The sequence below is a fragment of the Trachypithecus francoisi genome, unplaced genomic scaffold (genome assembly GCF_009764315.1).
Source record: "Trachypithecus francoisi isolate TF-2019V2 unplaced genomic scaffold, Tfra_2.0 Lachesis_group0, whole genome shotgun sequence".
Lineage (NCBI taxonomy): Eukaryota > Metazoa > Chordata > Mammalia > Primates > Cercopithecidae > Trachypithecus > Trachypithecus francoisi.
In genome coordinates, this window is record NW_022681453.1 from 1,912,879 (window position 1) to 1,926,527 (window position 13,649).

Below are 13,649 nucleotides of genomic sequence, written 5' to 3' on the forward strand. Positions count from 1 at the left end.
TTATCATGCTAAATTTTAAAAGCTAGCTACAAAGTTAGTAGACATCTGCTCTCAAATACATGTAAATATTTTTAAGGAGGTGACTTAAAATAGGAATAATAATTGACTCTAGGTGACTTCTTTTAATTTTTCTGTATTATTTTTATAATCTTGAAAACATGGAAGTTGTTTTTTAATGGCACTACTCTATGTTAACTGACTTATTCCACTAAATCTAAACTACAGGATTCAGGACATAAATTTATGGTGTAATTCCAGAAGTTTCCTCTGGGTACAAAAGGAACCCAGTAAAAATGCTGTCATCCTCAGCACTGACATACACCCCATTCCAATCTTTTGACACTTCAAGCCAGACTTGGTCTCCTGCATTTAATTTCAAGATGATGAGGAGAGAGGCCTGGTCTATTTCGTGACCATAGAGAGTTTCTCTGGACTTGAACTGCTTCTTATTCTGGGCCACCAGACTGATTCGAGCAGGTCGCTCCCTCACCGTAACATGGTAGGAGAAAACATATGTCCCAGGAATAGAGCAGTTAAACTTCCCAGTGGCAGGACTATAATTCCCTTGGTCATTATAGAGAACCTTTTCAAATTTGATGGGGATGTTAGGAGGAGGAAAAGGCTTTGACAAAGCAGCACTGAAAGCCGACCGGGGCACTCTAGCCACCTCACCCTTGGAGCCTTTAAAGCCCCGAAAGCCCTTCTTCCCAAGGGGGCCTCGGACCCCTTTGCTGCCAGTGTCACCCTTTGGCCCAGTAGGTCCCAGGAGACCAGGAGGACCTAACTCTCCCTTTTCTCCTTTAACCCCTGGATCACCTTTGGCCCCAGGCAGACCACTGTGGCCGCTTTTGCCTTCCATTCCACTGTCTCCTTTGCTACCTTTTTCTCCTTTCATACCCACCTCACCTTTCTGTCCTTTTCCTCCCCTCTCCCCAGAATCTCCACGGTAGCCCTTATCCCCCATCTCCCCCTTCTCTCCCTTGGCTCCAGGCCCTCCATGCAGGCCCGGTGAGCCCATAGCCCCTTGGTCTCCTTTTTCTCCTTTGGTACAGTTCCCACATGTGTCTCCTTTGGAGCCTTTTTGTCCTTTCACTCCTCCCAAACCAGTGTTTCCTTTATCTCCCTTAGGGCCAGGTTCACCTGAAATGGAAAATTAAAATAATGTTTAAGGACCACATAGGCCATAAGCAGCATGCTATTACCACAGAGCTCAAAAAAGTAGAAACAAACCTACTAATTAGGAAACCTGGTTCTTGCCTCAATAAAAACTGTGCTTAGGAGGCTCTGACAATGAATAATTTATATTATGCCATGCTCTTAGAAGTGGAATAGTTAATGCTTCCAAGAAACAGTGGCTTATATTCAGATGTCATATATCTAGTTATTTTTGTTTTTTTACTTTTAAGATAATAAAGAATACTAGGAATGTAGTTGTTCATTGTATTCCATTGCATTTTGGCCTAACCCAGGTATTCCCCTAAACCCCCATATTGTCCATTCGAGCCTAAATTATTATTGGCAAGGAAACTGAGACCCAGAACGAGTGAGGGATTTTTATTTTCCATTGACAGCTAGAGGGAGAAGCAGAACACAGATACTATTACCTGGTCTCCAAATTCCTAACCTGGTTCTCCTTCATCAAGTCAGTACACTGAATTATTAGAAGAATAACAGTAATTTGTATTTTCAGCTTACCTTTCCGATCATTTTAAATACAAACAGGAAGAGAATGAAGGGCTATATTGTGCACATGACTGTACACAGTAGATACATTTCATGCTCTACCTTGTGCTCCAGGTTTTCCTGGGTATCCTGGAACTCCTTGGTCCCCACGTTCTCCTTTGAGTCCTAAAATGATATTAAGATTAACTTTTTACCAACTACATCATTTATGATATATTTAATATTCCTCTCACAACCATGTCACATTCCAGTGTTTTCTTCAACCAAAGTGGGCTAAAGGTAAAATTGTGTGGAAAAAGGCCGGGCACGGTGGCTCAACCCTATAATCCCAACACTGTGGGAGGCCGAAGTGGGTGGATCACCTGAGGTCAGGAGTTCGAGGCCAGCCTGGCCAACATGGTGAAATCCCATCTCTACAAAAAATACAAAAAATTAGCTGAGTGTGGTGGCGCACACCTGTAGTCCCAGCTACTTGGGAGGCTGAGGCACAAGAATCACTTGAACCCAGGAGATGGAGATTTCTGTAAGCCGAGATCATACTGCTGCACTTTAGCCTGGGTGACAGAGTGAGACTCTGTCAAAAAAAAAAAAAAAAGTATTGAGGGTCATTAGGAATAATTAATTTCAACGCGTAAACTATTTAAAAGAGATCTGGAGGCAGTGATCCCTTGAAACAGAATTCATCTTTGCCCTCAGCATTTCCATGGCTCTTCAAACCTCTCATAAAACTCCTGACATTCTGCTTGTATTATATATGTAAGTATTCATGTTTTTCCCAACATGAATTTTGAATAAAGTTAAAATGCCTTCTTTATATGGCCACAATGCCTGAGAAATAATGCCATGTTCCCTACAAGTTTAAACACAGGGCACAACATCCTGCAGTTGGCTAAAACTAATGATAACAAAAAAAAGTCCAGGAAAAATAAAAACTGTTCTTTATATGGAGCATCTATGTAAGTATAGAACTGTAGGAATTCATAGTTGAAAACAATGAAAACATCTGGATTTTCAGATAATTGTCATATTACCATAAAATATAGTTTTATATTGGGCCTCACTAAAAGCCCATACTATTATAGTTCAGTCACAATGAATTGATTTCAACTATAAATTAGCATAACAACAATAATAGTATTGATAATATCTCACTCTTATTACACATTTACTTTGTGCAGATAATTGTTCAAAGCTCTTACCTTTTCTTTACTTAATCCAGCCTTTTTACTTAACATAATTTTTACTTGACATTAACACACCCTCTTCTATAACACACAGGTTCATATAACATAACACATTTAATCAATTGGAAAATTTTTAATTTATAGAAGTTTATAGCACCTGCCTTTCAAGAAAAGTAGGGAAGATATTTTTGTCATCATTTTATCAACAAGAGAAGCTGAGGTATGAAAAACTTTAAAGCATTGGACAGAGTCAAATACAACTACATATAACATTGGTTGGCATCAATTTGCTACCTATATTGTTTATGATATAACTAACATATTTTGTTTCATTTTTGTGAGGGAAAAAAATAAATCCTAAGCCAAATTAAAAGTGGTGAGAATAGACTCCCCCCAGTTTCATAAGAACAACTAGAGAAATCCCACCATAGGTCATTTAGCAGAGTTTTCTAAGTTGCTAGCTACCCCAACACCACTCTGCATAAAAAGGAAAATTTGGAAATTAAACCATAGGCCATCAGGAAAATAACTGGATGCATTTTGAGAGAACCCAGCCCTAAATGGAAGGGAAGAGCCGATTCTCTTCCTAGTCTTTGCCAATACTCAAATACCAACCTTCACCACACAGAGTTATGCTGGTTCTTGAGTTCTTTTAAAAAGTTTAGTTGCTTCCCCTAATTTACTCAACCAGGTCATGATTAACTAGAATGGAATCATTCAACTCATTTTTTTTTCTAACTTTCTATCTTAACCAAGAGTCCAAGCTAAGCCTGGAACTGAAAGGAGAGTTGCTACTTTATAAAGAATGGCTGAATGAATTTCTACTTTTGATCCTTCATCAAAGTGTGTTCTTAAGAACCATATTGTATTACACTTCCCTATTTTTTCTTCTATTTCCAGAAGTCTAGCTTCCAAAATGTATGAATCACTGAGGAGGTTCATCGCTCATCTTTATTTCACAAGGTTTTCTGCTAACATAATTCAGGCACAAAAGGATTAAATGTTTCCAAGAATGAAAATCACATAACTGACAAGTGTGAAGTAGCTCTCTCTTCCCTTAGCATCTTTTTTGAGTAATTACTTCACTGAATATTCTACCAGAAATGAGTTAGGCAGTTCCTGAGCCATGTGGAGAGTGATATATAGATGGTATTAGGTCTTTTGACATGTGACACTGAGGCTAAAACATTTAACTTGATGGATAGATGGTATTTCTACAGGCTGCTGGTATTCACTTAGGAATTTCTAAATATCCTAGTGAATCTGTAGCTTTCCTTCAGTACCTTTAAGCACTTATAGAACCAGGGATTTCCTGGGGCAGAAAGCCTTCTTTACTGATACACTTATGGAATTACAGAATTTCTGAGCTTGAAAAGAGCTATAAAGGCACTCATAACTATAAATCTTCTTTGATAGTAAACAAGGTATAAATAAATATCTAGTTCATCTCCTTCAATTTCCAGGTGAAAGAAAACGACTGGCCCAATGTCATTATTATAAGCTTGATTACTTCTGTTTTAATTAAGATGTCTTCCCACCACTGACACTGCCTCTGATTTCAGAGTGAGCCAAGGGATATATTAAATTCCTCTTAGCAGGCATACTATCCACCTAAACTGAATATTCAGAGAATTGCCTGCACTAGTTAGTTCCATCTAATACAAAATTATTTGCATACAAAGGAAGTAGGCTCATATGAGCATGTACAGGAAGGGTATCTCTGTACCCTTCCCCAGAGACTATATACTCTATGGCTGCTAGTCACTAGGTCAGCCAGGTGACCAATGAGAGATGGAAAAGCTGTGTGACAATCTGTGTGCCTGCATGCAGGCATGCAATGTTCCCAGGTAAGTTTAAAATTTCTCAGTTGGCTATTTAGAAAGTTAACATATTTATATCAACTAGAATGTGCTTTACCAAGTATTTACATTTTTTAAAATTGACTCACCTTCAAGAATCTAGTATTTAAGTAGCAAATTGCTCCTCTAAAAAATTATGCAGGATATCCCTTGAGTTTTGACATGAATGAATTACCTACCTTTCTCTCCTTTGTAGCCTTTAGGGCCTTGGGGCCCAACAACTCCTGGTGGCCCTGGGATCCCCAAATTTCCAGCCTCTCCTTTAGCACCTAGAAATGCGATTGTAAATCACATCAGAATATAAAATTTCTCTTTTGAAGTTCATTAGATAAGGGGAAAAAAAGCATTTTATTGCAATCAATAAGTATCAATGACCTAATGGTAACATCTGAGTGAAAATAAACCATCACAGAGTCCTAAGGGCAATATTTTTGTCTGATTTGCATTTTTGTAGTACCTGAATAGATAAATTGAGCCCATTAGTACTTGTCACTGTATTCATGGCAGTGATGGAATGATTCAGGGAAGCAGCACTATATCAAACAGGACCAAAATGATAATCTGACACTTAACCTCATGTGGACCACACTTTCACATTGGAAGTAAAAACACCTAGCACCTTTGCATTTGCCTTTTATTCACTTGCTCATTCACTCATTAACTATTTCTGAGGTCTCCTATACACCAAGCACCTCGCAAGGTGTTAGGAATGCAGCCATCAATATTCCAGCGGTCCCTACTCTCATGAAGCTGAGAGTCTGCGGAAGATAAGCATTGAACAAATAGCCACACAAATACATAGAAATTGTCAAATTGTAGTAAATGATATAAAGAAAAATACGAAGGTCTTACTGAGGACTTAATTGATGAGATCAGAGGCTTCCTTGAGAAAATGGCATTAAGCCAAGACCCAAAGAATGGACTAAGATTTCCCAAAGCAAAGTAGCTTCCCTAAGTAGGACCAAGATAGTCTCAGCATTCTGAGCTCTTAAGCACTATGCTCTGTGGCAGAACCAGCAGACTAAGACGTATGAGCTCCCCAGGCAGGGTAATAACTTGGCACACCTTGGAATTGTTTGTCATATATATTTAGAGGAGAGAATGAACCCTGAGAACAGCCCAGTTAAATCCACCACTGGGTAAAACAAAAGCCCTGACATTACAGAACTCACATCCTTAGCAAATACGTGACCATGCCCTTGGAATTTTCACCCCCTAGCAGCTTACCAGTCAGATAGGATATTAAGACTTCTGGTAAATATAATTTTCTCACTCTCCTTAAAATTTTCAGTAATGTTTTAGCAAATCCTGATATCTTGGTGCCCAAGCTACGGCCCATCTCCTTGGCTCCTTAATGCAGCTCTGCATAAATACTAACCGCATTTCCCAAAGCGTCCCTAAAATGGGATGAAATGAATGAAAAGCTTGGCGAAGATGTATAATTGCTGAGTTTATAGCATTAAATTCCTCAGGGAATGGTGAATAAATTGGCATTCTGATCTTAACTTTACCTTGAATTCTCTTCTAGATGACATGTAAAAGCTGAAATGTATTAGAATAAAGCTGAGAGCATATTCATCATGTATGTATTATAGACATCTGAAATCTTGAAATACATAACCATGGCGTTCAAATGAGAAAGTCACTGGGCAACGACACAGTATTGCCTCAGAAATTCAATGACCAGCAAATGGAATGCTAAGCTTTATTCTCCACCTCAGAGCCATTCCATTTCTAATCCTAACTACAAATAGCACCCAGAAAATCCACCAGTCAGCACACATTCTTGCAAGGCAACAGAAGTTTCATTTACCCTTTTTAAATCAGCCACTAATGAAAAAATTGTACTGGTAATAAACCTGTGCATTTTAAAGAACCACAGCACCATGCTGGGGATGGTAATCCCTGACTTTGCTGTCACCAGCCCTGTCCAGTAGAATTGTCTACAATGATGGAAGAGCTATCTGTGCTGTCCAATATAGTGGCTGTTGAGCACTTGAACTGTGGCTAATGTGACTGATGAACTGAATTTTTTTACCTTATTCAATTTTAATTTTAATATTTATTAATTACCACATTGAGCAACACAGCACCCATTTGCTTTTATAACAATGTGACACCTAGACCTGTTATCATTTGCATGGCAACATAGAAACTCTTGGGACAATTTCACCCCACAACCTACCTCTCAACTCTACCGATATACAAGTGAGAAACATGACTTCTTATATTTTCAAATACCTGGCTGTCCAGTCTCTCCAGGTTCTCCTTTCTGGCCAGGTACAGGTGAACAACAATCACAACAATTCAAAAAGAAATCAGCTGTGTCAAGTGTGAAGTTTTCAAAGGGAAAGAGAGTGCCAGTGCCAAAGACAGAATCCAAGGCTGAGGGTTTGGTGATTGATTCTGCCATTTCAGCCATTTCTGTGAAGAGGGTTTCTTCTTCTGGAGGTGGGCCACTGGATGGCTTTAGACCCTTTAGCATCTCTCTTCTCTCAGATTTCTTCGTAAATTTGGTATATGGTGTGGTCTTTGCTATTGTGTTCATGCCAGCAATAGCCAAAATAATTAAAATAGGACAAAGCCAAGAAAACATCCACATATTTGAGGCTGGAAGAAAGATATAATAGTAAAATATATACATATTACATGAGGTCCAAATGAAAAGACTAAGTGATATAAATATATAGTCATATAAAAGAAATATATATGTATATGAACCATAAGAATGAACAATATGCATAATATAGAATGATATATTTTCAATATATTTAATATGTAAATGTGTGCTTGAATCACTACAGAATATTTTATGTATTATTTATTATAAAGAACACTTTACTTCAATTCATCTTTCTGGTTGCTTTCTCAGTATTATATATTGTTCCCAACCATTCAAACTATCTTGCCAAATAGCAAACATGATCTATAATAAATACATCATGACTCAATAGCTCATATACCCTGTGGAAGATAAATGTGTATAATTTCTTGACTGATCCCACTCAGATTTATAGAAATCAAATACATTTATATTAGAAGGAGATGAAAAATATTGAACTGAATAGTTTATTCCAGCAAACTCAATTATTTCAAGAAAAAATACTGTGGAATAGTCCTTAAATCTACTAAGGATAATGGTCCTGTTGTGAAAGTAATTTTTGAAAATCTATTTTAGTAAGTGAAGAGAGAGACAATTAAAAATAATAAATTTGAATATATGCTACATCCTTAGATTCCTCACATGGCATTTAACTCTCCACTTCTTTGCTTTGTAATTTGGGGAGTTTTTCTAGAAATTCACATTTATTCTTGTATTATTTTAATGGGGCAAAATGTGGTTATTCTTAAAAGGCATTTGGCAATGTCCAAAGTGATATGATATAAAGTTTCTAATGAAGTGAAATTTTGATAGTTCAGAGTATTCCATTCCCAATCAATTCCCAGCAGTCTAGGGGCTGCTAACAGATAGTCAGAGTTATTAATCCACATTTCCTGATAGGAGAAGGCAGCCATAATTAAGATAAATAGTAACAAAGTAAAGATAATGGAAATAAAGATAGTAAAAAGGTCTACTGTTTATACAGTACCTACTCTGAGTAGATGCCTTACATTAATTAATCTAATAAGGTCTCACAACAACTCTCCATTCCCCCTTGAGAACTGGAACATGACAAGGATGCTCTCTCTCATCCCTCCTATTCAACATAGTACTGGAAGTGCTAGCCAGAGCAATTAGGCAAGAGAAAGAAATAAATGGCATTCAAATAGGAAAAGAAGAAGTCAAACTCTCTCTCTTTGCAGAAAATATTATATACCTAGAAAACCATAGACTGCCAAAAGTCTCCTGGGACTGATAAATGACTTCAGTAAAGTTTCAGGAAAGAAGATTAATGCACAAAAATCAGTAGGGGTTCTATGCACCAATAACATTCAAGCTGGGAGTCAAATCACATCAAGATTGTAATTCCATTTACAATGCCATGAAAAAAATACCTAAGAGTACATCTAAGGAAGGAAGTGAAAGATCTGGAGAACTACAAGGAGAACTACAAAACACTGTTGAAAGAAATCAGACATGACACAAATAAATGAAAAAACATTCCATGCTCATGGATTAGAAGAATCAATATTGTTAAAGTGGTCATACTGCCCAAAGCAATCGACAGATTTAACACAATTTATTTCAATCTATCAATGTGACTTTTCACATGACTAGAAAAAAACTACTCTAAAATTCATGTGGGACCAAAAAAAGGGTCCTAATAGCCAAAGCAATCCTAAGCAAAAAGAACAAATCCAGAGGCATCACATTACCCGATTTCAAACTATACTGTAAGGCTACAATAACCAAAACGGCATGGTACTGGAACAAACACAGACACATAGACCAGTGAAACAGGATAGAGTATCCAGAAATAAAGCCACACATCTGTGACCATTTGATCTTTGATAAAGTCAACAAAAATAAGTGATGCAGAAAGGACTCCCTATTCAGCAAATTGTCCTGTGATAGCTAGTTAACCATATAAAGAAGAATGAAACTGGACCCCTACCTTTCACTCTATGCAAAAATTAATTCAAGATGGATTACAGATTTAAATGTAAGACCTCAAACTATCAGAATCCAAAAAACAAGACTAGAAAATGCCACTCTGGACATCAGCCTTGGGGACAAAATTATGACTAAGCCCTCAAAAGCAACTGCAACAGAAAGAAAAATTGACAAGTGGGACCTAATTAAACCAAGGAGCTTAAGCACAGCAAAAGAAACTATCAACAGAGTAAAGAGGCAACCTACAGAATGGATGAAAATATTATCAAATTATCATCTGAAAAGATCTAATCATCAATCTATAAGGAACTTAAACAGTTCAACAAGCAAAAAAACAAATTATCACATTAAAAAATGGGCAAATGACATTAGACAACACTTCTCAAAAGAAGACATGCAAGCAGCCAACAAAGATGAAAAAATGCTCAGCATCACAATCAAAAGAAAAATGCAAATCAAAACCACAGTGAGATATTATCTCACACCAGTCAAAATGACTACTATTAAAAAGTCAAAAACTAACAGATTTCAGTGAAGATGAGAAGAAAAGGGAATGCTTGTACACTGTTAGTGGGAGTTAAATTAATTCAGCCACTATGGAAAGCAGTTTGAAGATTTCTCAAGGAACTTAAAACGGAACTACTATTTGACCCAGCAATCCTATTACTGGATATATATCCAAAAGAAAACAAATTTCCTCCCAATAAGGCACATGCATTAGCATGCTCATTGCAGCATTATTTGCAATAACAAAGACATGAAATCAATCTAGGTACCTATCAACAGTGATGAAGAAAATGTGGTACATATACACCATGGAATACTATGCAGTCATAAAAAAGAATGGAATCCTGTCCTTTGAAGCAACATAGATGAAGCTAGAGGCTATTATCATATCCAAATTAATGCAAGAACCAAAAACCAAATACTGCATGTTCTCACTTATAAGTGGAAACTAAACATTGGGTAGTCATGGACATAAAGATGGGAACAATAAAAACCGGAGACTACTAGAGGCGGTAGGGAGGAGAGACGGAGGCAAGTTTTGGACAACTAACTATAGAGTACTGTGTTCAGTACCTGGGAACTGGATCATTTGTACCTCAAGCCTCAGCATCACACAACATACCCAGGTAACAAACCTGCACACACACCCACTGAACCTGAAATAAAAGTTGGAAAAGATTCTTAACTTAAGGGGAAACAAAGCCAGCTCCAGCAGGTGGGTGACACCACTATTCACCTTCACAGATGAGATAACAGGCACCAAGAGGTTACGTACCTTCCCCAGGGCCACACAACCTGTAAGTTATAGACACAGGTCTCTTTTAATTTCAGAGTCTAAACCCTTTTCCACAAATCATGTGGCATTTATAAAGATGAGATTAAAGCACAATAAATTCAAAGGTAGCTCCATGGAACAGCGCTATGGATGAAACAAATATAAATCAGTGCAGATAAAAAAGGAGAAAGATAAGATGCTTTGTTTCCAAAATCATATAAAAATGGAAAAATGCTAACTTTCCTTTGAGTTACCTTTGCTACCACATTCATGCAGTCAACCAATATTTAATGAATATTGACAGTGTTAACAAGCCCTAAAATATTATATATGGTAACAAACATAAGGCATGGTCATTGTCCTCAGAGAGTTTATAGTCTAGTGTTGAGAGACGAAACGCAACAAAGGAAATGAAGGAAAATGTGAAAAGCAGCTGATCACATTGCAGCTTCCCAAATATAGGCCCTTCTGTCCCCAAATGCAGATTCCCACACACACACATATACACTCTTCATTCCACAAGAATGAGGACATCAAACACAGATACAATGCATCAGCCAACTAAATCCAGTCCCAGCAAAAACTAGAACAGAGAAATATTCTGTCTGGATATAAAATAATTAAACTTTCATTGGTTCACACAATTGCATTCAATAAAATATTCATTTGTTCAACAAACCTTTATTTGAGCATCTAAGAAGTCTATGTGGGGTCCCAGAATACAAACAAAAGTAAAACCTAGCCCCATCCCTAAGGATCCTTTTTGCTGTAAACATTCAAAAATAACCAGGCCCACATATTTGGGCAAAAGAGAAATCAGAGATTTGGCAGAAGGCTCAAAGGGAAATATTGGTGGCTTTTAATTCTCTTACCATTTTAAGAAGAATTAGGGTTCGCAGAATGCTCAGTGTTAATACTCTAAGATATTTCTTATGTTCTCTTAAACAAGTGAGGTCATGTGACAAAATAACCTTTCTTTCTTCCTACTACATGTATCTGTGTTAGTCTTCCATACATATAAAGTATTTTTGACCCTGCAAAGATGTTATGGTAGTATCTTGGTAAACCAGTCCTGAGGGTGCAAGCAAGAGATATCTAGTGGAACAGGGAGGAGAAGGGAGAGCATGGAAGATATTGTCCTAGCTATTTATAATATTATTTCCCTTATACCACATAGTAACCATGCAAGATAAGATTTACTATACCCATATAATGGATTCTAAAACTGAGCACAGACAGATGAAGTAGCCTGCACAAAATCACAGTGTTAGCAAGTAGCGGGGCTGGGATTAAAATCTAGGTTTTGACCCCAAAGTCATCCCATGTACTTCCCACTGTGCCATGCTCCCTGGGGATTAATGAGTGATCAGAGATGTTGCAAAAGTGAACTGAGTTGACCCCTTCATGAAGCTCAACTCTGGATCTTTCAGTAGAAGAAAGTGACTTTCTGCAGACAGGAAATGGGAACTTAATGAGAGTAATGAGGAAGGAGAGAGAGGAGAAGTCTGACTCTGACAGTAGAAACCTATTGGTGTGAGGTAAACAAAGTTACAGACAGCATATCTGACAAGAGGTCAAAGAGCAACAGAAAGTAATGAACAGAGCTAATCAGTAAGAGGAAGGTGTTCAGGTTCCCTATTGAAGGGCATGGATTGTCCTCACATATGTTTCCTTTGCATTGTGGTTTCCTGCTTCCCGATTTAAGCACAGATGTTAAAAGATAATGTTGGCAGCATTTTGATTGTGATAAGGCTCCCCAAGAATTTGGAGATGAGGAAAACATAAAGTTCTTCAAAAGACAGTGGAGCAGGGGTTGATAGTAACTTGACTGATGATGCAGATACGTCATTTCTTATAACCAAAAATTTTCATGATTGCGTAAAAACATAAAATTTCAGCCAAACAAAATTTCCACAATGAGTGAAGCAAGTAAGGGCCCCTGAACAAATTTTAAGTCGTTAAAACAATAAAATGTAACTTAAATGCTAATCCTAAAGTAGGTGTAAATCTTAACAGAAGTGTTAGAAGTAAAAATCAAAATAGGAGGTTGGGATCCTTAATTAGAGAACCTAAGTTCAGGAAATCGTTTTACTTATCCTGAAGATTGCCTAGACTGCAAACACTTCCAGTGCAAAAAGTTAAGTCTCTTGTTTCTGTGTTCCCAAAGACTAGTATAATGTTTGGCAAATAATAGGTGTTCCATAGATGTTTTGCTGAACTGAAATAAAGTAAACGTAGTAGATTGCATTATTGTCCCCAATTTTTTATCCCTCCCTGTACTCACACCCTTTGCTAAATGGATTTTTGCACTGCCACACACAAAAGAAATGGGTTCTATACTCCAATCCCTTGACTCTGAGTTCAACCATGTGACTTCAGCCCATAGAATGAGGTAGAAGTGACAGGGTATTAGTGTTTTCACTTGCTCTCCTGCACTTTTGCCATTGCCATCAAAAGGATATGAATGACCCAGCTTGCTGGTCACTGGAGGAGGATGAGAAACACATAGAGTGGAGCTGTTCCAGATAAACTCTCCTAGCCAAATATGACCTGGAGCACAGTCCCCAAATGACCTGAAGACCCATGAGTGACCCCAGGTAAGACCAGCTGAGACCAATCAATATTAAACAACCCTCACCAATCCCACAGATATGTTCCAGTTATCTGCTGCTGTGTTGCAAAGTACTGCAAACTTAGTGGTCTAAAAACAACCATTTTATTCTAGCTAACAACTTCTAGCTAACAATTTATTCCAGCTAACAATTTCGTGGGTCAGAAATTCAGGTCTGTCTAGATCAACTAGGTGATTCCTCTGCTCCATGGGGAATGAACTAAGGTCACTCCGAGTGTTCAGCTAGTGGATGGGCTGGTGTAGAGAGGCTTAATTACAAGTCTGATACCTTGATAGAAATGGAAAATACTTGGGCTCGGTTAGGACTTTCAATCACATAATCTCTCTGGCATGCCGGTCTCAAGGTTTTTAAACTTCCATCATGGCTCAGGGCTCCCAAAGACATTTTTCCAGGAACATGGAAGCTGCTAATCTATTCAGGTGGCTTAGTGACACTTCCACTAAATTTTTAGCC

At 37.7% G+C, this 13,649-nt stretch overlaps 1 protein-coding gene across 1 annotated transcript; it reads right to left on the bottom strand.

The window, feature by feature from the left end:
• Window positions 1–241: 241 nt before the first annotated feature.
• OTOL1 (otolin 1) lies at window positions 242–7,328 on the bottom strand. The gene is made up of 4 exons (XM_033199594.1): window positions 6,968–7,328; window positions 4,906–4,995; window positions 1,786–1,848; window positions 242–1,140 (listed from the first exon to the last, which is right to left on the bottom strand). The coding sequence occupies exons 1-4, from the start codon at window positions 7,326–7,328 to the stop codon at window positions 242–244; spliced, it is 1,413 nt and encodes a 470-aa protein (XP_033055485.1).
• Between the last annotated feature and the right edge of the window lie 6,321 nt (window positions 7,329–13,649).

Coding starts and splice junctions, on each gene's coding strand:
- OTOL1 (XM_033199594.1), bottom strand. CDS start 7,328: ATGTGGATGTTTTCTTGGCTTTGTCCTATTTTAATTATTTTGGCTATT. Junction 4,996..6,967: donor TGGAGAGACTGGACAGCCAG/GTATTTGAAAAT, acceptor TCGCATTTCTAG/GTGCTAAAGGAGAGGCTGGA. Junction 1,141..1,785: donor AGGAAAACCTGGAGCACAAG/GTAGAGCATGAA, acceptor TTTCCATTTCAG/GTGAACCTGGCCCTAAGGGA.